The sequence below is a fragment of the Cetorhinus maximus genome, chromosome 18 (genome assembly GCF_964194155.1).
Source record: "Cetorhinus maximus chromosome 18, sCetMax3.hap1.1, whole genome shotgun sequence".
Lineage (NCBI taxonomy): Eukaryota > Metazoa > Chordata > Chondrichthyes > Lamniformes > Cetorhinidae > Cetorhinus > Cetorhinus maximus.
Genome location: NC_135896.1, coordinates 34,134,760 through 34,162,416, shown reverse-complemented (window position 1 = coordinate 34,162,416; position 27,657 = coordinate 34,134,760). Strand labels below are relative to the sequence as shown.

The 27,657-nt window shown below is 42.9% G+C and overlaps 2 protein-coding genes across 2 annotated transcripts in view; one reads left to right on the top strand and one right to left on the bottom strand.

The window, feature by feature from the left end:
* Positions 1–21,616, bottom strand: part of mok (MOK protein kinase) — a 118,257-nt gene extending 96,641 nt beyond the window's left edge. Inside the window, exons 1-5 of the mRNA XM_078562360.1 lie at positions 21,350–21,616; positions 21,080–21,194; positions 18,607–18,651; positions 17,304–17,393; positions 1,204–1,274 (exon numbers count right to left, since the gene is read on the bottom strand). Coding sequence (XP_078418486.1) covers positions 1,204–1,274; positions 17,304–17,393; positions 18,607–18,651; positions 21,080–21,099 — 226 coding nt within the window. The 5' untranslated portion in view covers positions 21,100–21,194; positions 21,350–21,616. The remainder of the gene's footprint in view (positions 1–1,203; positions 1,275–17,303; positions 17,394–18,606; positions 18,652–21,079; positions 21,195–21,349) is intronic.
* nemf (nuclear export mediator factor) overlaps positions 1–27,657 on the top strand; it is a 212,832-nt gene that overhangs the window by 58,980 nt on the left and 126,195 nt on the right. The gene's annotated exons all lie outside the window — the stretch shown is intronic.

Below are 27,657 nucleotides of genomic sequence, written 5' to 3'. Positions count from 1 at the left end.
AATTACACTATTTCTCTAGCTAATTCTTTCTTAAAGTGTTATGAGTTTTGCAGTAGTCATTCCTTGCACAAAGGAAAATGGTTATAGTTCTGGAGGCAAATTGTCTCAGTCCCAGTACTTCTCTGCAGGAGTTCCTCAGGGTAGCGACCTAAGCCCAACTATTTTCAGCTGTTCATCCGTGATTGTCCTTTCAGCACAAGGTCACAAGGTTAAAAGCGGGATGTTTGCTAATGATTGCATAGTGTTCAGTACCATTTGCAACCCTTCAGATACTGAAGTAGTTTGTGCACACATGCAGCAAGATCCAACATTCAGGCTTGGGCTAACAAGTGGCAAGTAACATTCACACCACATAAGTGGCAAGCAATGACCACCTCCAACAAGACAGAATCTAACCACTTCTCCAAGACGTTCACAGCATTACCATCGTTGAATCCTCCACTAACATCCAGGGGAGGCTAGCATTGACCAGACATTTATATGGACCAGCCATATAAATACTGTGGTTACAAGAGAAGATTAAGAAGCTGGGAAGTCTACAGTGGGTAACTCATTTCCTGACTCTGCAAAGCCTTTCCACCATCTACAACACACAAGTCAGGAGTGCGAGGAATACTCTCCATTTACCTGGAGGTGTGCAGCTCCAACAACACTCAAGAACCTTGACACAATCCAGGAAAATGCAGCCTGTTTGATGCGCACCCCATCCACCATCTTAAATATTTACACCCTCTACCACCAGCACACAGTGGCAGCAGTACCATCTACAAAGGAGCCAAAGCTCCTTCGGCAGTACCTTCCAAACCTGTGACCTCTACCGCCTAGAAGAATAGGTGCAGCAGGCGCACAGGAACACCATCACCTGCAAGTTCGTCTCCAAGTCACATACCATCCTGACCTGGAAATCGCTGTTTCTTCACTGTCGCTGAGTCAATATCCTAGAACTCCCTCCCTAACAGCACAATGGCTGTACTACCTAGCCACAAGGACTGCAGCAGTTCGAGAAGGTGGCTCACTACTCACTTCTCAAAGGAAATTAGGAATGGGCGATAAATGCTAGCCATACCAGTGATGCTCATATTCCAGAAATCATTTAGAAACAGTTATGGCATAGAAGATAACTTGGATATAACTTTTCTATTATTGAACAAGATATAAGCAACAAGCAATTTATTAAAAGTCAGACAATATAATAGTACTGGCCTCGTATAAGTTCATAGATATTCATGTCCATTAGTTCACATATTAGAGCAAGAGACCCAGACTTCTTATCACTGGAAAGAAACAGACAAGGAGGAACAAAACCAGTTAGTTACATTTATTCAGATGTCATGGAAAAACATTAACATTCTTTAATTAAAGAAAAGTTATGGACCTAATTTTAAAATGTGTTTTTTCCTCAAGTGCTCCATTTTCGACTTTAAACTCATTACAAAATTAAAATTAAGTGCAACTTGTGTTACATTGTGGCTGAGTGTTTAAAGATTCACAGACCTTCACTGAATCTCAATTATCACACCAGCAATAATTTGATGGAGAAACTGGTGCACAGTTAAAAATAAAGTGTTTTACATATATATTCAGAAGGAAGGCTATAGGTATCAACACAGTAAAAGAGAACAAATACTCAGCAGGTTGGGCACCATCTGTGAAAAAACAGAAGGCAGTCAATGTTTCACATCTTAAAATCCTTCCTCATGACTGAAATATAGATGCACAGAATTTAAAAAGGAACAGAATATCAATATGTGGAAGGGTAAAGAAATAGAGTAATCTGTGAAGTTCTTGAGTGGAGAACAGGAGAGTGTTAAATGGCAAATGTGAAATTAGCAGGAGATAATAGGAGAACATAATGACAGACAAAGAAATAAAGACAAATACACAACAAAGGGAGTTTGTGAATAGCTAAGGCAAGATACTTAGGAAAGGAAACATAAAAAACCAGCAAGGTAGTACAGGCTTCAGTGCTCTGGGTGTCTGGTGGAAGAAAGAATAAAGCAGGCCAATACCAAGGGTGCAGACTACCCCAGAGCACTATTGGTGCGACCTTGGAGAACCCTTGACAATTTTTTGCTTCCTTTTCTACTTATCCCACCAGCTATTCACATATTTTTTGCTTCATATACCATAGAACCAGAGAAAAGTTACAGTGCAGAAAAAGGCCATTCAGCCCATCGCGTTTGCGCCGGCAAGAAACTAGCCGCTCATTTTAATGCCACTTTGCAGCACCTGGGTTGGTAGCCTTGCAGGTTACAGCACTTCAGGTGCAGATCCAGGTACCTTTTAAATGAGTTGAGCTTTTCAGCCTCAATCACCAACTCAGGTAGTGAATTCCAGATGCCAACCACCCTCTGGGTGAAAATGTTTTTCCTCATCTCCCCTCTAATCCTTCTACCAATCACCTTAAATCTATGCCCCCTGGTAATTGACCCCTCAGCTAGGGGAAACAAGTCTTTCCTGTCTACCCTATCTAGACCCCTCATAATTTTGTACACCTCAATTAGGTCACCCCATAGTCGCCACTGTTCTAAGGAAAACAACTCTAGCCTATCCAATCTCTCTTCATAGCTGCAATTTTCAAGCCCTGGCAACATTCTTGTAAATCTCCTCTGCGCTCTCTTCAGAGCAATTATGTCCTTCCTGTAATGTGGTGATCAGAACTGTACAGTTCCAGCTGTGGCCTAACCAGCATTTTATACAGTTCTGTCATTATGTCCCTGCTTTTGTATTCAATACCTCGTCCAATAAAGGAAAGCATTCTATATGCTTTCCTGACCACCTTGTCCACCTGTCCTGCCACCTTCAAGGACCTGTGGACATGCACTCCAAGGTCTCACTTCCTCAACTCCTCTCAATAACTTCTCGTTTATTGAGTATTCCCCTGCCTTGTTTGCCCTTCCTGAATGCATTACGCCACACTTTTCCAGAGTGAATTCCATTTGTCACTTCTGCGCCCATTCAGCCAAACCATTGATGTCATTCTGGAGTCAACAGCTATTCTCTTCACCATCAACTACATGGCCAATTTTTGTGTCATCTGCAAATTTCCCAATCATGTCTCCTACACTTAAGTCTACATATACATGTTTGATTTCTCTCATTAATCCTCCTGTGAAAAGTCCCGTCTGTCATTTAATCACCTCCTTTCCATCATCTGCTCATAATATCTCGAGGAAGGGTTTTAAGACCTGAAACAAGAACTGGTTTTGCCAAAGATGTTTTCTAAATCCTGACTATTTCCAGTTTTTGTTTTAAAGTTTTGAGAACATGAGTGCAGTATTTTTTTATTCAAAAAAAAGAGAGACACCTGGTTGATGAGCAATCCTGCAACTCTTTTGCACTTCCTTGTGACTGGCTCAACAGTGGCATTCCTTTAGTCACCTACTTCTAGTCAAAACAGTCAAAATTATCGATCTGCCTCCAAGCCATACCTCATGCACAATGCAGGAAACAACATGCAAGGAAGAATACTAATGTTAATAAGTGTATTTTGTAAAGAATAAAAGACAAGAGAATTAAAAACCTCAATTAAACATCTCAAATGGTCAGATGAGTCAAAGATTAGATGTGTTATACCGCACTCATGATGATGCATTACTGATTTAAATGTAAAACAAAATAACTCAGTTACTGCAGACGGAAAGGATGGAGGGAATTTTAATATGGGTGTGTGTGTGGGGGGGGGTTTGCATGCTGGATTAAGTCCTGCAAAAACACAAGTGCATTGAAAGCTGGTTCTAACCCACTGGTTTCCGCATTTAACTCCAGCACACTAGGCTACTTGCATGCAACCCCTTCAGAGAGTCAGGTTGTCAATTTCAATATGTTAATTGCTTAATTACAACAATATTACCATGGCTTTTGCGATGTAACTGTAGATCCACAGGCATCCTGCGATCCCTGGATCTCGCTAGTGAAAGTAAAGTGAGAACACAATGGCAATTAAGGGGACGGAGTACATGACAAGCCAATAAGCTGACATCTCACAGATGCTTTCTTGCCTCCTTGTCTAAAAGGCTTTGTTCATCTTACTTGTGTTGAAAGTTTACTCTTACAACTTTGGAGATGTCATCCGCATTTTCGAGGTTTCTATGTTTGCTCAGCACTTTGGAGCTCTGATCTACTACATCAGCATGGCTGCTGTTTATGCTGTGTTACTTTGGACCTCAGAGGATGACCAAGATGGCTGGCATCAGCAGGAACAGCTCACAGGCCTGCAGCTCTAAAGCAGAGAGGGGATCGGCAGAAACGTGCAGCTCACAGGAGACCATGCCAAGCACACATGGTCTATAGGCGGAGGATCAGCTTCCTTAACAGGTTGAAACACCAGTATCTCAGGAGACCCAGAGCGTCACATCAAGTAGTGACATATTTGCAGCCTGTTGGAACAAGACCGGCTACCAGGTGGACCTGATTACTACACCAAGTCAACAGCTGTCAAAGCCACCAACACTCTCAACTTTTTTGCCTCCAGATACTTCCAGAGTTCTACTGGAGACATTAGCATGAACGCACAGCCGTTGATGCAAAAATACACAAGACAGGTAAGTAACAGCTTGTTTAGCAGGGTCGTCAACTATGCAGACTTTTCCTGTAATGTTAGCGGAATGTTAATAAGCCTCTGCAGTTAAAAAGGAGCAGGTTTCCCACTGTAGGTCCAGACCAGGCAGCATATGCATTCCATTCACTTTCAACCTGATAACTAGTGCGGCTCTTAAAATCTTCTCAAACTGCTGGCCATTTTTTTTTCTCCTTTCCATAGCCTACAGTTCTCAAAGTTTCCACTTAATGCTGCAATTATATATTTGATTTTATTACCAAAGGGTTCTGTGACGTACATAAGAACATAAGAAATAGGAGGAGTAGGCCATTTGGCCCCTCAAGCCTGCCCCACCATTCATGGCTGATCTGCCCCAGGCCTCAACTCCTCTTTCATGCCAGCTTCTCATAGCCCTCAACTCCCCAATATTTCAAAAACCTATCTACCTCCTCTTTAAATACTTTGTGATCAGCTGGTTGATTAAGTAAAATACTGATCAACAAACACTCCTGAAAGTTCTCACATTCCAATTTTGGAAAGTACTGAGTTAGCCAATTTCACTTGTAACAATAACTGAGGCACTGCAGTTGACCTCAGTACCCCTGGGTTATGAGCAGGAAATTGGTTAGGCTTCCGGCTTATGATTGATTTTCAACAACCTCTGTTGTACAGCATAAATATGGACACAATGATGCTGTTGTTATAGCTTGGACTTCCTCTCAGCATTTTATTCTTATGATCACAGCCAAAAAAGATGGTTTCCATTAGCAGATAGCCTCTTTTGTCAATTAAAATTTACGATCAATAGGAAAGCAAGCTCAGGATTAATAATTTTCTCTAATTGTGGAAATCACTTGGGATGCTGACCACTTACATCTTTTTCATCAGACCAAGGCACACAGGCTAAAACAAGCTTAATTTACAGGTTGACTAATATATAGAAGCAGTAAGACAGCATGAAACTGAGCATGCAAAGCTTCATAATAGTAATAGTATCAGTTAACAATAGACAATTTTAAGAACATATACCTTGCACAATTTGACAAGCAACAGGGCATTTGGATAAAAGTCTTTTGTAGACCTTTAATAGAGGATATTGTACATCATAAAAAGGAGGAGCTGCTCACGTTTCTGATTATGTATATTATTAGAATCCAGAAGCACTTGTATCCTGAATAATTTCCAGATTATTCAACCCAGTCTAAGTCCTACAGACAACGCATTTTCTAGCTTCTATTTTCAAATTTGGCAAAGAAAGCTTCCATTTTAACACAAACTATTTTAGAACACTATGTGAAATAAAATAAAAACTATTCTATTTTCTCGTAGCATCAATGATCAAATAGTCTGTCAACACTCACTGTTTAATTTCACACATTAAAACTAGCTGGATACTGAACAGTGTTACTACCAATGGAACCAGTACCTCGGCAAGAACTTCACACAAGGAGAGGTTAGAAAATTGACAGAAGGAAAAAAAGGATAGATTTACCAGGAATTGCCACTCTTCGCAGTGCCTGCAGAATTGAACATTCCATTAGTTACACCTGAAGTTGAGTGTGTTATAGAATCCATTGTATATAGCGACACACATCAGTACTACCATTTTTAAAAAACATATTAGCTTCTACTAATAAGTTCAGGGGAGATCTTGTGGTGCAGTGGTAACATCCCTATCTTTGAACCAGGAATTCTGGATTCAAGTTCCACTCCAGAACCAGATGGCCACAGAGGGAACATTCACAACATTGCCAAACAGGTGGATTAATAACCTGTAAATCCTTCCAATATGCCTATGGCAGGCAGTAAGAGCAGGAGAGTCTTCTGATCAGCAATCCTGATGCAGAGTGGCACCCCCAAGCTATAGCCTCTAGCGACAGACTAACAACCTGTTCCAGGAAAAACTAGCCATGGAAACAGACATAAGCACATGCTTTGTCTGCCTCATGACCCACTAGGTGTGGGAAGAGAAAAGAAGAAGAATAAGTTCTACTCCTCATGTTGACAGGAATTGGTGTGGGTAATATTAGTATTCTGGTCCAAAAGTTGAAGTGCCATCATGCACACAAATACACGGACAGGATACTGATCCTGCGCATACTTATACCATAGGAACACAGGAGCAGGATTAGGCCATATACATCATTCGTGAGATTCTGAGTTTTGAAAAAAATGCCAAAATTCTTACAACAATAAATTAGCATTACAAGACAAAAATAAATGTTACAAAATAATATCAGCTAACTACATTATCAAAATGCTTAATTCAAACTGCCATAGGGGAAACATTTGGGCAAGTAATTGCAGAGATCTAATATATATGGATTTTCAGGAAATGTTTGATAAAGTGTCTGACGAGATTTTGTTCGAAAAATTCAGATATACGATATGAGGAAATGTAGCAGCATGGCTAACAGACAGAAAAGAAAGAAGGGATAAATGGTGAAAGGTTGGAAATGATATACGCCTGGCGTCAGTTCTATTCTCAGTATACACTGATGATCTAGAATTTTGTGTTTCCTATACTTGAAGACACAAGCATTGATGATTTGGCAAGGATTGAACAGGATTTCAGGAAGACAAAGGTAAGTTAGCAGAGTGGGAATACCTGTGGCAGGTGCAACTTAATGTGGATGAGTCTGGTCTGTGCTAATTCAGCTGGTATTTTAATTGGCAGTGTTCTGAGTTAGGGAGGGGAAGGTCAACTCAGTTCCCAATTGTTAATGTCGAAAGTACATGAGCATGGACACGGATTTATGAAAGGGAAATCATGTTTGACAAACCTGTTAGAAGTTTTGAGGATGTGACTAGCAGAATAGATAAGGGGGAATCAGTAGATGTAGTGCATTTGAATTTTCAGAAGACTTTCGATGAAGTCCCACATGAGGGCTTAGTAAGCAAAATTAGAGCACATGGGATGAGTGGTAATATGCAGGCATAGATTGAGAATTGGTTAACGGACAGAAAACAGAGTAGGAATAACGGGTCATTTTTAGGTTGGCAGGCTGTGACTAGTGGGGTATTGCAAGGATTAGTGTTTGGGCCCCAGCTATTCGCAATCCATACCAATAATTTGGATGTGGGGACCAAATGTAAAATTTCCAAGTTTACTGGTGACACAAAACGAAGTAGGAATGCAAGTTATGAGAAGTATGCAAAGAGGCTTCAAGGGGATTTAGACAGGCTAAGTGAGTGGGAAAGAACATGGCAGGTGGAATATAATGTATGAAGTTATGCATTTTGGCAGGAAAAACAGAAATGCAGAGTATTTCTTAAGTGATGAGAGATTGAGAAGTGTTGATGCCCAAAGGGACCTGGGTGTCCTTGTTTATTAGTCACTGAAAGCTAACATGCAAGTGCAGCAAGCAATTAGGAAAGCAAATGGTTTGTTGGCCTTTATTGCAAGAGGATTTGTGTATTTTCATGCCCAGAAGACATGAAGGAAAATATATATATATATATCTATATCACCCTAGCTACTTCATATTTTCTTTTTTAAATGGACAAAGGTTTTACACTGACTGCAGCCTGATTAGCTACGGCTCACACAAAAGGAATTCTTAGCTTTCAAAAAAACAGCAAGGATCTAATTTTGTCTAAAGAGGCACTAATGCCCCCATGACTGCAGAAGTCAAATTCCAAGGAAATGCACAAAGCCCCTTTACATTTCTAAGGCAGAGCTCTGGCCAACGGAGACAATACATCTGTGGCCCTGAAACCACAAACTTATTAATGACTGCAACATTAACCATCTCAAGAATATATATTAAGATAAAAGCAAAATACTGCATATGCTGGAAGTCTGAAACAAAAACAGAAAATGCTGGAAAAACTCAGCAGGTCTAACAGCATCTGTGGAGAGAAAGAGTTAACGTCTCGAGCCCGTATGACTTCTTCAGAGTTAAAGAGAAGTAAAAATGTGATGAAATTTATACTGTTTAAGGGGGAGTGGAGCAGGTGAAGCTGGATAGAAGGCCAGCGATAGGTGGAGGCAAAAGAGAGATTGACAGAGATGGCATGAACAAAAGGACAAAGGGATGTTAATGGTAGTGATACTGGGTAAAGGAGATGCTGATCGTGGCATTAAGGTCAGAAAGCAGAATGTGGTAATAGTAGGACAAGAGTAAGCACTCTGGAAAGAGCAACATGAACAAGTGACAAATGGCCGTAGTGGGGGTGGGGTGGGAGGAGGGGACAGTGGTGGGAAAAAAGATCGAAAATAAGATAAAATTGACTACCCTCCAACCTGCAAATACACCTAGAGGAGCAGAGAATCCTCACAGCTAGAGATGCAGCCATCAGAGCAGACAGCCTGAAGGAAGGCAGATTATTAAGCCCGAAAAGGAAAAGGGTAAGGACTTGCCTGAAGTATGACTAGCAGAAACCTTCCTTCCGATATTAAATAGGGACAAAGGGAGTTTCCAAACCAATGTGCAGAAAGGGTGTGAGATGCCTCCCTCAGTTGAAAAGCCACAAGAGCGTGTAGCAGGATCAGCAGCTCCACTTGAGGGCAGAAAAGTTCCAAGGAACATGGAACAAGTTGGCAAAGTACCCCCTCCAAAGCCAAAGGTCCCAGCATGGAAGCCATTTATTGGTCTGGCCAGTACCTTTATGGCAAATTTAAATATGGACCAGAAAACTTCCCAAACTGGCCAAGAAAGGGTGAGCCAGTCTCTGGGTCCAAACAGATAAACCCACAGATTATCACAAGTGGACAGGCAAGAGTTAAGCTGGACAAAAGTAGCTCAGCCCTATGATCCTAGGGCTGGGCACCCACTAAGTGAAATGTCCAGCATTCCCCTGCAGATTGCCCACAGAAGCTTGAACATTACTCACCCTGAGTGCTAACCACTCTGTAAATCCCCCAGACCCTTTTGAGAATGCTTAATCAGAAGGTTGGAATGCCTGACCCCCAACAGAGGGAAGTCAGAACTCTAGCACCGAATAGACTTCCCCATGCAGATGAATTTCGAATCCTCCCTAGTCACTTAACCTTCCCAAATCCCAGGACCGGACAATGTCCTTGTGAAGCTCAGTCCCGGGTTTAAACCACAAAACAAAAATGCAACAAGGAACTGCCATTTCCCCTCTGGCCAATGGAGACAATATGCCTGCGAGGACAGAGGGGCCCTGAAACCGTTGAAACTTATTAATGGATGCAACATTAACCATCTCAAAAATCCAGACCAGGGATCTACCTACATCTTTTGTCCAAACCAAAGGAAAGAAATGGGAGTTATGTCACATGACCCCCCAATCTGCTAGAACCTGTAATATTGCCTTGTGGAGTTGAATCCAGGCAGTCTGCCATCTCCCATCAACAAAGCAGCAGCAGAAACAGGTTTAAACTGCCTGGCCCTCAATCACACTGTTTTCTACTGGAATATCTGAACTTCGGCACCAGTGCCTACTGCAAGACTGATTCATCCCTACGTACTTCTCCCATCGTAGAAATCAGCGCTACTGGAAAAGTGGATCACCCTGCATCAGTTCCAGCTGGCTTACCTCTCTGAAGGAATACACCATTGCACTTTTGATTCTGGACCCAGAACTCACGTGAAACAATAATTCTTATTTTGTCTGTGGTCTTTACCCTGTACCTTTGTCTTTTATCCCTCTTTTATTATGTGAATGCACCAGGGGATGCGTGCAAACCCCTTTAATGCTTTTTTTTGTTTGTTTTAAATAAATTAACCCTATCTCGAGTTTGCTGCGAAGTTATTAATAGACGATTCGATCCCTCCAAAAACTGAAGGGTCCACAGAAGCTGCAGGGGTGGCTCTACCGGGGACAAGAGCTACCCACAGAGACCGTGGCTGATGACACCTGTGCGGCTGCCTCAGACTGCAGCAGAGCGATGGTATAGCAAGGCTCATGCTGCAACTTGCAACTTGGTGGAGCAGACCATTGGGATGCTGAAGATAAGGTTCTGGTGCCTGGACCGGTCTGGTGGAGCCCTGCAATACAGTCTGCAGAGGGTGTCACGCATTGTCGTCATCTGCTGCGCCCTTTACAACCTGAGCTGCACATCTCCTCTGATGAGCAGGGAGCCGACGAGGATGAGGGCGAGGAGGTCCTCGGAGGCGACGATGACAGGGGCGAGGCCCTCGCACTGGCTAGACAAGGCAGGTGCACTCGGAGGCCCTCATAGCTGCTAGATTTGTGGAGATGATGACGACATGCAGTGAGGTGACCCCATAGATCCTCAACGCACATTTGTGAACGTTTTTCTCCAGTCTGATTCGTGGCAACGCAAATACCCTCTTTGAGAATGCTCCTATCATGGCGATGCAGTGGATACCCTAATAGTCGCTTGATCGCAGGAGGATGACAACAACATGCAGTGAAGACATTCCATAAATCTTCACATAGCCTCTGAGAATGTCTGACTCCTGTCTGGCTGAGGGCAGCTCGCTTGCGCTCCGTGATCAGGATCATGTGATAGAGAGGCAGCCAAGAAACTTTAGAAGCATCTGATGCTTTGTCAGCCTTCAGCACCTGATCCCTTCAGGAGCTGGAGCACAGCATCAGTGGTCATAGATGCTGAAGAGATGGGGGCCCGAGTCCCTTAAAGGTGCTGAGAGCACATCGAGAGAATGAGGGCTCTGAAGCGCCTGCCCACTACATTTTGACAGCAGTGACAAGCACCGCCAAGGTGCAGGCATCAGTAGTGTTTCCAGGGAGTGTGCGGCCACATCATCACTTTGGTCTGAAGGCTGGACAGAACACAGGGAAGAAGCCCTGGACTGAGACACCTGCCTTTATCTTGTGCAGAAAGGTTTCACATGAGTGACAAGCACGCTGCTCATCAGAACAAGGAGCCATAGGCAGGGAGACATGCTTGAGAGTTTATTGATAATGGTGAACAGTATGCACAAGTAATTAACACCTGTGCACAGTCTGTGCAACTAATTCTCCTTAACTGTCCTAACCCTGCCTCTACATCTTGGTGCTCCCCAAACATCTACAGCAGAGGTGGAGGCAGCTTGCTAACTGCGACGCCCTGTCTGTGATGACTTTGGCGGGCATCCTCTGGAGGACTGAGATGTGGAGGCCCCGGACTGCTTTCAGGGTCCTGCTGTGTGGCAGTGGCACTCTCCACGGCCTGTGAAGCTGGAGCTGCTGAGGTCACAAGAAGAGGGGATTCAGATGGGCCGGTCACTCACAAAGTCACCTGGGCGGATGGGCCAGGAGCATGCACCTGCTGATTCTCCTCCCTATGGGTGCCCGTGGGCCCCTGACTGACTCCTTGAGGGAGAGGGGTAGCTGGAGTGAGACCGAACTGCCCTGCACCACTCTCGCATGCACACTTTTGTAGGCCAACTATGGCGTCAGCGATGGAGTTGAGCCCACACAGCAATACAGGAGCAACGTCCTGGACCAAGGTCTCCATGGCGGCTGCCATCCTACCAATGTTGACCTTGGTGCGTTGGCATGCCGGTGCTATCACCTCAGCCTGAAGGTGGATGGACTCCTCCATCATGCCTTGCAATCTGAGGAGTGCAGTGGACATCCCTTCCTGGTTTTCCCGAGCTTGCCTTTGTAGCTCCAGCAACTATGACATAACCGAGTCCAGAGGTTCGTCATCTGACTCGCACTCAGCAGATTTGTGACCTCCAGCAGTCCTCCTAATGCCAGAGACCTGGGAAGTCCCCTGCCGCCGCCTGCTATGGATCAGACAGTGTGATGTGCTCACCAGGTTGGGATCCTGTGTCTCTTCTAATGCTAGGTCCCACCGAGTTCTGTGTCTCTGCGCTGGTGGAAGGTGTGGGTGAGCACCGTGATGGGACTTCAGGGTGGGTGCCTTCAGATTCCACTTCGGCGGTTTCTTCGAGGCTTGTTTGGAGGCCCTGGGTCATGGATTTTGTCGGCTGTTTGGCAGATGTGCCTGCGAAAGCAAGGAGACATAATTAGTCCGTGGCAGTGGCCTATGAAAGAGGACACATCACTTACGGCATGGTTGCATGATGGATGTTGCACTGCTGGATCCTCACTTGGTAGAACAGCGCCAACCTCACCGTAAGCACAGGACTGGTCCAGATTCTTGCCAGCCAGCTGGATGGCTCTGTTTTCAAAGTCCGTGTGGACCTTGATTTCGGGCATTCCGCCACTGGTCTGCTACCTCTCTCTCTCTCTCAGCCAGCTTGTCCTGCATGGATAGAGCTGGACAAAGTGTAAGCAGGATGCTTGCCGGGCCAGATGATAAATGTGCTTGGCCTATGCGGGTGGTGGGTAGTCCCATGGATGGACTGAGGACAATGAAGGTGTGTGTGAGAGATTGAATGGTGATGTCCCTTGAACTGGCAGTAAGTGAGGGCCCTATGGATGTGTGCGCATTGACAGTGATGAAAAGAGTGGCTTACCCTGGTGGAACGGAGATCATCATTCATCCTCTTGCGGCACTGGGTGGCTGTCCTCTTCTGAAGGGTGTTGGCGCTGACCACTGCCTCCCAAGCCTGATTGATCACGTTACTGCCCATCCTGAGGCCAGAGTGGGGGTACAGGACATCCCAGCGGGCTTCCACGGCATCCAGTAGTGGCTCGAGGGACCCGTCATTAAACTGGTGGGGGGGGTGCTGGAGTCTTTTTTCCTTTGCTGGCCATGGTGAACTGGTAGCGATGAGCAGTGTGCTGGCAGCTGCCTTTTAAACATGGCGGCCAGCGTGATTTAACAGTGGGGTGATGGCGGGAGGGTGAGTGAGAGCCCGCCCACCATGGAAATGGCGTGTTTCCTGGAAATGCATAATCAACGAGGCGGGTCTGGGATGATACGGCATGAAAACCTGCCATCGCGGCCAGCGGGTAAAACATAGTTTTACCCACCCGCTACTGCACTTAGTGCAAATCTGGGAAAGTTCCGCCTGTAGGTTCACCAGACCGATTCCTGGCATGGGGGAATTCTTCTAAGAGGAAAGATTCAGAAGGCTGGGCTTATATTCTGTAGAGTTTAGAAGAATGAGAGGTGATCTCATTGAAGCATACAAAATTCTTACAGGGCTCAACAGGGTAGATGCAGGAAGGATATTTTCTGAGGGGTCTAGAACCAGGGAACACAGTCTCAGAATAAGGGGTAGGCCATTTAGGACTGAGATCAGGAGAACTTCTTCATTCAGAGGGTGGTGAATCTTTGGAATTCTCTAACTCAGAAGGCTGTAGGGGCTCAGTTATGAGTATATCCAAGACAGAGATCGATAGACTTCTAGATATTAAAGATATCAAGGGATATGGGAATTATGTGGGAAAATGCCACTGAGGTAGACAATCAGCTGTGATCTCGTTAAATGGTGGAGCAGGTTCGAGGTGCCGATTGGTCTACTCCTGCTCCTATTTCCTATGTTCCTAAAGATCAGAATTGGCTCTGATTGCCTGTCTCCTCTTCCCAACCAACTCTCTGCTCTTTGGTCGACAAATAACCTGCTAGTGTCCGCAGTCAAAGCTGAAACATAAATAATGGCCAGTTCATAAGAAACTGGAGATGATTAGTGTTGGGAAAACAGAACTCCAGCAAGCAGTCAATGCCTTCATGAGAAGAGAGGGAAAAAATTCACTGAGACAAAAATGTGGCCACGAATAGAAATATTTATTACAGTTAGCAGCGTAGTGTAAACAGTAAATCTCTTGTATATTTAGCATTTTAAAGATTTTCTACAATAAAAGCTCATTAAAAAATGAGTTGAGTTTCTTTGCTAGAATATCATTCTATATACTGTAGCTTTGAGCAAGAAAACAATGGAATAAAGATTCTATCCATTGACCAGAAAGTCGAAAAATATGCATGCAATAACAACAATAAACAGTCACTCGTCAAGAAAAGAAGAAATTGTAATATTTTTATTCTGTTAATAACCCTGTCATATTTATTATGTACTGTTATGCACTGTTTTTTATTCATTCATGGCTAGGCCACATTTATTTACGAGTCACATTGCTGTGGGTCTGGAGTCACATGTAGGCCAGACCTCTCTAAAGGACATTAGTGAACCAGATGGATTTTTACAACAATTGGCAATGATTTCATGATTATCATTAGACTCATTATTCCAGCTTTTTATTGATGTCAAGTTCCACCACCTGCATGGCGGGATTCGAACCGGGTCCCCAGAGCATTACCCGGGGTCTCTGGATTACTAGCCCAGTGATAATACCACTATGCCATTGCCTCCCCTCAATATGCATTTTTAAGAAGCGCGGGGAGAGCGAGGAGCCTTCGTTTTAAAAACGAGCGGGGAGAGCGAGGAGCCTTCATTTTAAAAACGAGCGGGGAGAGCGAGGAGCCTTCGTTTTAAAAACGAGCGGGGAGAGCGAGGAGCCTTCGTTTTAAAAACGAGCGGGGAGAGCGAGGAGCCTTCGTTTTAAAAACGAGCGGGGAGAGCGAGGAGCCTTTGTTTTTACCTTATTTACTTACACCTTTTTACAACCTGCATATATCCCCCTTTGAACTGAAACAACTCAATTCAAATCTACTCCTGTTATTGCTTTATGTAAAACTCTGATTGAAGTTCCTCTTGGTTCATTAACATATCAAAACCACTTTGGCTTTAGACTCTAGCAGTCACTCTGGCTCTTACTTAGATAATGATACCCAGAGTGGACAGAGGATTGGCTAACTAATAGAAGACAGAGAGTTGGGATAAGGCGGGCTTTTTCAGGATGGCAACCTATAACTAGTGGAGTGCCACAGGGATCAGTGCTGGGGCCACAATTATTTACAATATATATTAATGACTTGGATGAGGGAAGTGAATGTACCATCACCAATTTTGTGGATGACATGAAAATAGATGGGAAGGCAAGTGGTGAGGATGATACAAAGAGTCTAAAGAGGGAAAGAGGTGTATAGACAGGTTAAGTAAGTGGGCAAAAATGTGGCAGATGGAATATAATATGGGAAAATGTGAGGTTATGCACTTTGGCAGGAAGAATAGAGGAGCTGAATATTATTTAAATGGAGAAAGACTGCAGAAAGCTGCAGCACAGAGGGATTTGGGGGTCCTCGTGCATGAATCCCAAAAAGCTAGCATACAAGTTCAGCAGGTAATAGGCAAGGCAAATGGAATGTTGGCCTTTATTTCAAAGAGAATGGAGTATGAAAAGAGGGGAGTCTTGCTAAAACTATACAAGGCACTAGTTAGACCACACCTAGAATACAGTGAACAGTTTTGGTCCCCTTTCCCCTTATCTCAGGAAAGATATACTGGCATTGGAGGCAGTCCAGAGAAGGTTCACTAGGTTGATCCTGGGTATGGAGGGATTTCCTTATGAGGAGAGGTTGAGTAGGTTGGGCCTGTACTCATTGGAGTTTAGAAGAATGAGAGGTGACCTTATTGAAACATATAAGATTCTTAGGGGGATTGACAGGGTATATGCTGAGAGGTTGTTTCCCCTCGTGGGAGAGACTAGGACCAGAGGGCGTAATTTCAGAGTAAGGGATCACCATTAAAGACAAAGATGAGGAGGAATTTCTTCTTTCAGAGGGTAGTCAATCTGTGGAATTCTTTACCGCAGAGGGCTATAGAGGCTGGGTCGTTAAGTATATTCAAGGCTGAGATAGACAGATTTCTAATCAGCAAGGGAATCAAGGGTTATGGAGAAAAGGCAGGAGAGCGGATTTGAGGATTATCAGATCAGCCATGATCTCACTGAATAGTGGAGCAGACTCAATAGGTTAAATGGCCTACTTCTGCTCCTACGTCTTATGGTAGTTGGAGTAAGAACCAGAATGACTGCTAGAGTCTAAAGCCAACAGTAAGAAGTGGTTTTAATATGTTAATAAACCAAGAGATACTTCAATCAGAGTTTTACATAAAGCAATAACAGGAGTAGATTTGAATTGAGTTGTTTTAGTTCAAAGGGGGATATATGCAGGTTGTAAAAAGGTGTAAGTAAATAAGGTAAAAATAGGGTAAGTTTACTTTTTTTAAAAAACCTAAGAGCTAAAGTAAAGAACAAGTGATAAGTCTGGGAAGAAAGCATTTCTAAAGAGACTGGTTATGATGATAGAGAGATCAAAGGGAAGGAACGCATTTAAGGAAATATTGAAGCCTATGAGGGGATAGATGCTTAGGTCTCCCAGAAGACAACAGGATAGCTGGTCAGAACTCCCAGAACATTGTGTGAAAAGGCAGACCGAGGGAACCAGTTGCTATCAGCCTCAGAGGACACCCCAAGGAGAAAAGGCACTGTGTGGTAAAAACTACTGGAATTCTATAGATTTTGAAAATCTATAAGGATAGTTGCTGAACAGAAAAGGAGAAGGTTAGCTCTGAGGGTAGTTAAGATCTTGTGGAACTGTTTTAAAGTACATTTTACTATGTGAAGCCATTCTTGTGTTTAAATGTAATTGGTTTTTTTGCTTTATTCTTTTAATAAACATTTACTCTAGTATAGAATCATCACAAGTGGTCGGGGACATCATTTTCTGATTTCAGAACCTTTCCTCATACTGTGCAAATTGCAAAAGCTGTTTTGGCAGCTGTTTCAAGTTTCCCTTTGGGATTTGGGCAGCTCGCCATTTGCCATCAGCCATGCCATAACACACAGTATAAAAATAAATATTCAAAATGTTTTACAGCATTAAAAGGAGACTATTTATATAGTGTTGGTGAGTATTGGAACCATGTATCCTAAAAATACAAAGCATTTCTCAGATTCAGACATTTTGCTTAACAGGCAAAATTCAAATCAACTGCAAGAATAAAACAGATCTATAAATATTGTTTAGAAATATATTTAATTACAATATGCATCAATGAACAATACTTACTAGCTCACTTCATGTAACTGAAGAATATTAGGATGTAAACTCAGTCTGCGCATGGCTTGAATTTCACGTAGATTGTTCACTTGCTCCATGCTAATTACAAAATTTGAATAGAGGACAATGGTTATCTGGGAGCTATCCATCATCAGCTATAATTCAAGAGCATGAAACTGCAAAATTTATAAATATCAACTGAACCTGAAAAAGTCTATTACTTTTTAAACAAATTTTGTCATGTCTTTTTAACCAGTATAAATGGCTCCATTTGTCTATGGAAATTTGCTGCATTTCAAACTGTTTGTACTGGTTGCATTTGACAGCACACATTTAAGTGCCTGATGTGCAAGTTCACCCAGTGATGTAGTGCCAATTTTAGAAGTGGCTGTACTGCAATCATAAATGAAAAATTATTTCTGTGTGGTGCTCATTTGTGTGCAGTTTCCTCAGAAAAAGTTCATTTTTGATATTGTGTTTGGTTCATTGATTCTCAGTTATTTTATCTGGTTAGTAACTGGACTATACAGATCAGGAAGACTAGATAAATCCACCATCCCACTCTCAGTTGGAGGGGTCAAAAGATTGGTGCAATGGGCAGGAGGAAGGGGGGAGTGGGTGTTAAAGTCCAGATTTGGTTGGCTCAACAGAGCATAGCTGAACCACAATATCCTCCAGTGCCCTGTTGTTCACTTCGTACAAAACAGCAAGTGATTGGGAGTGAGATAAATTATTTGGAATCAGTTTTGGCTGAGTACTGTCATACAAAATTAGTCAACGTAAAAGTGATGGGGTGGCAGAAAGAGATGGTGGATGTCAAAAACTGGGCACTGGCTCTGCCACTGTAAGGGAGTCATGAGCCAAAGGCTGGGAACTGGAGGCAAGGAAGAAGAGTTCAAGACCTGGCCTGTAGATGAAATTACAAAACAGAATGCAAAAAAAGTTAGCTGCTGCAAATCATTGCTGTATACTGAGGCTGCAGAAATCAACCAGCTATATCAATGGAACATTACAGAATAGGCATTAGGGGCTGGATTTTTGCAGGGTCGGAAAGACTAAGAATGGAAAGCGGGACCCAAATGCACAAGTCCCATCCCCATTTCAGGCAAATCCAACTTTTGCCAGGTGGGGAAGGCGGCAGGGCGTGATTCACAGAGGAGGGAAATCCAAACTCAGGAGGGCCACTGGAGCTTGGTTCCAAGTTCAAACAGACCCCATTTCGGCTGTTCCAAAGATCTTACCCTCAGTGTAGGAGTCATAAATTGATGGAGTAAACGTAAATGATCTTGAAGTATGGATAAGGTCTGTATACCTTAAAAAAAATCCTGTTGGGCTGCTTTGCTTTACAGGCCATCTGCTGCTGGTTAGAAAAAGAACAGTAGCATCTGGTCATGAAGTTTCAATAGAGCTCTTTGTTGATACTTCCCCAAGGGCTATCATTATGATTACTTGGCTGAGTTTCAAAAACTATAATTATCTCAGCAGGGGGTTCAGAGTTCATAGTTTGATTGACAGTTTAGAGAGGCTATTAAAGGATTAGCTGTCTTTGATGTGCATCTGAATAAAGAGACTTCAAAGTTTTGAACGGGTTTTACGAGTGGGAGCTTTTTTCACTATCATGTAGGTCTGACAGCTGCATTAGTTTGTTAGAAGTTTATTTCTTTCAGATCAACTTGGCTCCAAGGTCTGCCCATGGTCAATATTGGATGAGTGGCTCTGGAGTTGGCACGGAGGTAATGAGGGGCCCCGGGGAGTGAGTGATGGGCATGAGTTTGCATGGAGGGTATGAGGGGCCATGGGCAATAGGTGAGGGCTAGAAGGCCCAAAAGCTTCTGAAACAACCTGGACAAAGTCCCAGAGAACCGATGCGGAACGTTTGAGCAGCCCACCTTGGCAGTCACTTGCCCGCTCCACCACTCCATGAGGTCTTCTGCTTCCAGATCTGGCGGGCCCAATTCAATTCCGCATCCGCCACCCCCAGAGCAAAAATTGCACTTATTGGGGTACTTTTTAACCGAGCCACGTCTGGCAAGTCAGGAAATTTCTCAACTCAAGCTATCCACCTCAGTAGCAAAAATCTGGCCCTAGATATTAGGTCAATGTTCCAAAAGTAGGCACAAGTTGTTTAAAATCGAGGTTGCAAGCACGAGAACAAAACCAACAGGCTCTCTTTTTCTTCCAGTCAAACCCATGCTGGGTCTGCCACCATCCCACCCAAGCTCATGGCGGTATTATGTCCTTTCTCACCCTCTCTGGCATACTATTTAAATGGAGAGAAATTGCAGAACTCTAAGGTACAGAGGTACCTGGGTGTTCTGGTACATGAATCGCAAAAAGTTTGTATGCAGGATATAGCAAGTGATTAGTAAGGTAAATGGGAAGTTGTAATTTATTGCAAGGGGGTGTAAAGTAAAAATAGGAAGGTTTTGCTACATTTGTACAGGGTGTTGGTGCGACCATTTCAGGGACTACTGCATATAGCTTTGATTTCTTTATTTAAGAAAGGATATAATTGCATTAGCAGTGCAGGGTAAGTTCACTCAACTGGTTCCTGGAATGAAGGGGTTATCTTATGAGGAAAGGTTGGGCCTGTATCCACTGGAGTCTAGAAGAATGAGAGGCGATCTTACTGAAACATGTAAGATGCTGAGGGGACTTGACAGGGTTGATACTGAGAGGATGTTTCCCATTGTGGGAACGACTAGAACTAGGGACACAATTTAAAAATAGGGGGGGTCTCCCATTTAAGACGGAAGTGAGGAGGAATTTTTTCTCTCAGAGGATCACTAGTCTGTGGAATTCCCTTCCCCAGACAGCAGCAGAGGCTGGATCATTGAATACTTTTAAGGATGAGTTAGACAGATTCTTGACTGACAAGAGAGTCAAATGGCATAGGGGGTAGAGAGGGAAGTAGAGCCCACAATCAGATCAGCCATGATCTTATCAAATGGCAGAGAAGGTTCAAGGGGCCGAATGGCCTACTCCTGCTCCTAATTCGTATGTTTGTATGTCCTGTTGACACCAAATTCCATCTCAAGGTTAGTCCATACTGCACAGTATACTTCCTCAATCCTCCCAGTCCATGTTTGCATAGTGTGTCCCCTTCTCCAACCCACACCTCATCATGGAGATGAACATGGAGCCGGAGCCCCACCCCCACAATACTCCCTGGGTTTCCCTCCCTATTCTCTCTCCTATCCCAATTTCAGTGCAGTTGCCCATGTCAATCCCTAACTAAGTTTCCACCATATTTCCTACTGAGTCTTATTATTGCTAAAATAAAACCGGAAATTGCTGACTGCAGTTGCTTTATGTGGTTATATGGCTAAATTCAATCACTTCAGTTTGTTTTTAACTATGGCAGCAACAGGACTCAATAAACATGAAATCAACACGCGGATCGAGGCAGGCTGGGACTGATTTGGGGAGCTCAGGTCGTACAAGCAGTTGATTTACCAAACACATGTCACCGTTTCTCACTCTACAGAAATTTAAAGTGGCGACATATACATTACACGAAATAAATGATCAGTAACAAAAAGTATTAATTATTTTAAAATCTATTGCTGATTACACGAGGCTTTACTATAGTTAACACATTCTCTAATTAATTGAAATAACAACTTTTAATAAAATATTTAGAATAGTACATATTAAATATAATTCCTAAATATTTTATAAGTTCATTAAGATAGCTCTAGGATTTAAAGAGATTTCACAACATATTAAACTATCGTAAATAAGTTAATTTCACAAACTGTACGGTTACAATAATTTGAATTTACCTTTCAATATATTGTTTCATCTTTTTACACGCGTAGTAGGTCCCATCTTTTAAGTTTTGCGCCTTCCAGACTTCTGAAAATGTCCCTTCGCCTATTTTAGCTACCAGTCGATATTCTTTAAAAAATAAACGACAGCATTTAATAAAACAAAGTAAAGCTGGTTTACAACAAACCTGAGCCACTCTATTTTTAAAAAATGTACACTGGTAGATCCCATGCCCTTCTCCAGCAGCAGATAACAAATGTTCACACATCTTGTTTCACACTCACACAGATACCCAGGTGTGCACAAGATGGCAGACCATCTCCGTGGAGCAGTGTCCGACTATGGCCGCCTGTTTCTCGGCTGCTCTATTTCGTGAAAATTTTTCATTCTTACTATTCATCGTCGGCTCATTGTTTTAAAATCTAAATACATTTCCAGGATTCGACCCTTTATTTTTTTTTCAGTCTAAAACCTCAACACACACGGGATCTAAGGAATTCGAACAATGGCTGAGAACGAGGACCGGCCGCCATCTCACATCGTCGTTGCCCTGGAAACTGGGCACGCCTGCCCTCTGACCTGGGCTCCAGCAGGTGACCAGGTGTGGGCAGAGCACCTGCACCCTCTGTAACCTCTTTTGTGAGCCTGCGTCTTTTTCTTCGTAAGTCAGCGATTTTTTATTCCTCATAGTTGATACTAGGCAACTGTTTGATTGTACATATTTTCTAAAAAGTGATAAACATGTGAGTGAGGGAGGGAGGCTGGCTGGGGTGGAGGGAGGGCGTGGCCCTGCACGAAGAGCATCAATACAGCTTAAAGCAGCACCTCCATCCGTTAAGTGGGCCTCCGAGTTCAGGCAATCTGATTTAACCCGTTACATGCGATATTCCGTTTGATGCTGCAGTGCTCGGTCACGAATTCCACCACCCAGTTATTATTAGAGTGACTGAGTCTCCCGATACTTGTGTGATAGGTACTGCTCTCAGGCAGACGTCTTCTTATAAAAATCACTCAGATGAGTGGGCACCAATTGCTGTAGAAAACCATATGGTATGACGACTTACGAAATGTGTTGAACTTTTAACACTTAAGTCTCCAGTGACCTATTTCAGGACCATGCTTCCCTAACGTTGCAATGCTTTGAGCATCACTGTGGTAAGGGACTTGGAACTCACTGTCAGAAAGGGTGTGAGAGGCAGAAACTCTCACCACATTTTAATATGTCCACTTGAACCTCTCTGTTACCTGTAGGGCAACAGACCTAGTGTAAGAAGATGGAAGTAGGCTGGGAAGCTCTTTGTCACCAGCATGGATATGATCGGCTGAATGGCCTGTGTTGTAAATTTTCTGATTCCTATAAATAGAATCCAAACTGCAACCTTCAGGTAAAAGTGGCATTAATTTATTTTTCTTCCATGCTTTCTATCCCACATTTTCTTATTTTCTCTACCTTGCTTTCTCTGCCTCTTTTCATCAGCTCTCTTCAAAGTCTGCGATTCCGTGGGATTTGTGGGCACATGTATCGTGTTTCGCTTACTTTCTCTGCCTGCATGGAGAGTGAGAAAGCAATAGAATGGGAAGGTGGGATTATTCCAGATAGTATGATGTAAGTGAAAGCACTCTGTTAAAACTGTATGCCCTAGAAGTTTAACAGAGTGTGATACTTGCACTAATGCTGGCATAGTCTTGCCTCCAAGCATTCTCTTGCTGGGGAGGGAATGAAAGAAAAAATATCAATACTCCAAAAGTGGAAGTCATAGAATTTTACAATACAGAAAAAGTCATTTGATTCTTGGCACCAGCACCAGTTCCATGAAAGAGCTGTTTGCTTAGTCTAATTTCCCTGCTCTTTCCCCAGACCCTTTTCACCTTCAAACGTTTATTCACTTCAATTTTAAAAGCTATATAGTGCAATTTATTTGCCACTGCTTGGGACAACTACACAAATTGCATGAAGTGACAAAAGCAACAAAAATCAAGGCTGGTCTGGTGCATAACAACTTTTACTTGCCTAAATTTAAGAAAAAATTTGACAAGGTTGAATACAGTTTAACATCCTAAAAATTACATCTTAAAAGGTGAATGCAAGGTAACACCTTAAAAAAGAAAAATGTACACATCTTGGGAGTTTTATGAAGAAATATGTGAATTTTTTTGGTGGAGATCAGAAGTCATCAAACTCCACAGCTTCCCTTTCAGTGCATAAATTTTATTAAACGTTTCACAATCCTTGGGTTTGATGAATCGAAGCAGAATGCACAGTGCAGAAGTTACTTCTCTAGCTTTGAGAAGATCCAGTTCTGCAATATCTTTACTATATACTCTGCCACCAGTAAATCAAGGTGGTGTGGTAATGTCATGGCTGCTTTTATTTCAGACTCTGAATTATTTCCAGATATAAATCCCAATACGAGAGGAGACCCTGGAGTATAATTGACACAAAATGCTTGCTCCCATCAGGGGCCCTCTAGTGTTCATTTACACAATATACCAGTACAATATATAAATATAGGTTGGACATTCAAAATCTGGCATCCTCTGGACCAAAGCCATGCTGGATTTTGGATCTTCCCTGATTTCGGACAGCCAGGTCAGGTGGAATCGAGGGTTATTCGGGTCAACTCAGAGCGCAAGAACTAGACTGGCACACCGCTGTAAACAAAGTGACAAAACTGATAAATAAGAAAAACAGAAAATGCTGGAAAAACTCAGCAGGTCTAGCAGCACCTGTGGAGAGAGAAACGGAGTTAATGTTTCGCATCTGTGTGACCCTTCAGAGCCGAAGAGAAGTGGAAATGTAATGGAATTTATACTGTTTAAGGGGGGCTGGAGCAGGTGGAGCTGGCTAGAAGGCCAGCGATAGGTGGGGAGAAAGGAGGGATTGACAAAAATGTCATGAACTAAAGGACAAAGGAAGTGTTAATGGTAGTGGTTAGTGCTAAAAAAGGTACTGATAGTGGCAGAGAGATAAGAAAGCAGAATGTGATAATAGCAGAATGAGGGTAACATTGTGTGAAAGAACAACATGGAACAAGTAACAGATGGCCCTGTAGGGAATAGGGGGGGGGGGGGAAGGGGGGCAGTGGTGGGGAAAAATAGGATAAAAATGGGATAGAAGTGGGGATAAAAAAGGGGATAAAACTACGGATAAATAAATAAAAATAAGATAAAAAGTAAAAATGAATGTGTGAAAAAAGGGGGTGAGGATAGGGGAGGGGGAGAGTTCATGATCTGAAGGTGTTGAACTCAATGTTAAGTCCAGACGGCTGTAAAGTGTCTATTCAGAAGATGAGGTGCTGTTCCTCCAGTTTGCATTGGGCTTCACTGGAACATTGCAGCAGGCCAAGGATGGACATGTGAGCATGACAGCAAGATGGTGTGTTGAAATGGCAAGCGACCGGAAGGTCTGGGTCATGCTTGCGGACAGACCAGAGGTGTTCCACAAATGGGTCACCCAGTCTGTGTTTGGTCTCCCCAACGTAGAGGAGACCACATTGGGAGCAGCAGATGCAGTAGACCAAATTGAAAGAGGTGCAAGTGAAGCGTTGCTTCACCTGAAAGGAGTGTTTGGGCCCTTGGACGGTGAGGAGGGAGGAGGTAAAAGGTCAGGTGTTACACCTTCTGCGATTGCATAGGAAGGTGCCATGGGAATGGGATGAGGTGTTGGGGTGATGGAGGAGTGGGCCAGGGTGTCCCGGAGGGAACCGTCCATATGGAATGCTGACAGGGCGGGTGAGGGGAAGATGTGTTTGGTGGTGGCATCATGCTGCAGTTGGTGGAAATGGCGGGGGATGATCCTTTGAATGTGGAGACTGGTGGGGTGAAAAGTGAGGACAAGGGGGACCCTATCATGGTTCTGTGAGGGAGAGGAAGGTGTGAGGGCAGAGGCGCGGGAGATGGGTCGGACACAGCTGAGGGCCCTGTCAACCACAGTGCGGGGGGAACCTCGGTTAAGGAAAAAGGAAGACATGTCAGTGTCATTTTGGAAAGCGGCATCATTGGAACAGATGCAACGGAGGCAAAGGAACTGAGAGAATGGGATGGCGTCCTTACAGGAAACAGCTGTAGTTGAGGTAACTGTTGGAGTCGGTGGGCTTGTAATCTTAAGCTGATAAATAGCTTTTTTTTTAAGCTGATAAATAGTCTGGCGCACCACCAAAACTAGTGCCTAACCAAATTGTCCCGGTATTTGGACAATAAGTCTGAATTTCATTCAACCGAATATCAAAAATAATATTTTCAAAAATGTCTGGTTTTCGGACAATTCCGACAATTCAAACAGCCAGATTTTGGCAGTCCAACCTGTAATATCATTTTTGTTCCCTTAGTGAAGTTGTGCAAGTCTTCAGCACCAAGTTGGCTTTCTCAGTCTGCATTGTATCATATTATGTGCAATAGTTGAAGATCATGCATCAGTGTCCAGTGATATGGATCACCTCTCCCTGATTGTCTGCATTGCATTATTAGCTCCAAATTACATTTAGAGAATTTATTTCATATGAACATACATACGAACATACGAATTAGGAGCAGGAGTAGGCCATTCAGCTCTTTGAGTCTGCTCTGCCATTCAATAAGGTTAAGGCTGATCTAAATGTAACCTCAATCCTACATTCCTGCCTACCCCTGATAACCTGTCACCCCCTTGTTAATCAAGAATCTATCTAGCTCTGCCTTAAAACTATTCACGGATTCTGCTTCCACTGCTTTTTGAGGAAGAGAGTTCCAAAGATTCACAACCCTCTGAGAGAAATAATTTCTCCTCATCTCTGTCTCAAATAAGTGACCCCTTATTTTTAAACTGTGACTCCTAGTTCTAGATTCTCCCACAAAAGGAAACATTCTCTCCATATCCACTCTGCCAAGACCCCTCACGATCTTAAAGGTTTTAATTAAGTCGCCTCTTACTCTTCTAAACGAGCCTAACCTGTTCAATCTTTCCTCATAAGACAACCCGCCCATTCCTTGTATTAGTCTAGTAAACCTTCTCTGAACTGTTTCTAATGCATTTACATCTTTCTTTAAATAAGGGGACCAGTACTGTACACAAACTCCAAATGTAGTCTCACCAAGGCCCTGTACAACTGACGCATAACCTCCCTGCTTTTGTAATTAATTCCCCTCACAATAAATGATAACATTCTATTAGCTTTCCTAATTACCTGCTGTACCTGCAGACTAACCTTTTGTGATTCATGCACTAGGACACCCAGATCCCTCTGAATCTCAGAACTGTGCAAACTCTCACCATTTAGATAATACGATTCTTTTCTATTTTTCCTGCCAAAATGAATGATTTTATATTTGTCCACATTATATTCCATTTGCCAGATCTTTGCCCATGCATTTAACCTATCTATGTCACTTTGTAGCCTCCTTACGCCCTCTTCACAATTTACTTTCCTACCTATCTTTGTGTCGTCAGCAAAGGTAGCAACCATTCCTTCAGTCCTTTCATCCAAGTCATTTATATAAATTGTAAACAGTCGAGGTCCCAGCACGGATCCTTGTGGCACACCACTCGTCACATCCTGCCAACCAGAAAAAGACCCATTTATGCCTATTCTCTGCCTCCTGTTAGCTAGTCAATTTTCTATCCATGCCAATATGTTACCCCCTACACCATGAGCTTTTATTTTCTGCAATAACCTTTGATGTGGCACTTTATCAGTTGCCTTCTGGAAATCTAAGTACAGTACATCCACCAGTTCCCCTTTATCCACAGCACATGTGACTCCTTCAAAGAACTCCAATAAATTGGGTTAACATAATTTCTCTTTTACAAAACCATGTTGACTCTGACTGATTGCCTTGAATTTTTCTAAGTGCCCTGCTATAACATCTTTAAAAATAGATTCTAACATATTCCCTTTGACAGATGTTAGGCTAACTGGCCTGTAGTTTCCTGCTTTCCGTCTCCCTTTTTGAATAAAGGAGTTACATTTGCTATTTCCCAATTTAATGGAATCTTCTCCGAATCCAGGGAATTTTGGAAAATTAAAATCAATGCATCAACTATCTCGTTAGCCACTTCTTTCAAGACTTTAGGGTGAAGTCCATCCGGACCTGGGAATTGTTAGCCCGCAGCCCCAACAATTTGCTTAATACCTCTTCCCTAGTGATTGTAATTTTCCCAAGTTCCTCCCTTCCTTCCATTTCCTAATTTACAGCTATTTCTGAGGTGTATCTTGTGTCCTCTATAGTGAAGACTGAAGCAAAATACCTGTTTAATTCATCCGCCATATCCCCACTTTCCATTATCAATTTCCAAGAAGCACTTTCCAAGGACCAACAGTCACTTTGTTAACTCTTTCTTATTTAAATATCTATAGAAACTCTTACTATCTGTCTTTATATTACTAGCTAGCTTTCTCTCATACTCTAATTTTTCCCTCCTTCTTAATCTTTTTGTCATTCTTTATATTCTTTCCAATTTTCTGACCTGCCACCAGTCTTTGTGTAATTACATGCTTTTCCTTTAAGTTTGATACTGTCTTTAACTTGGGCCCTCCCCTTGGAATATTTCTTCCTCATTGGAATGTATCTATTCTGTGTATTCTGAAATATCCCTTTAAATGTCTGCCACTGAACC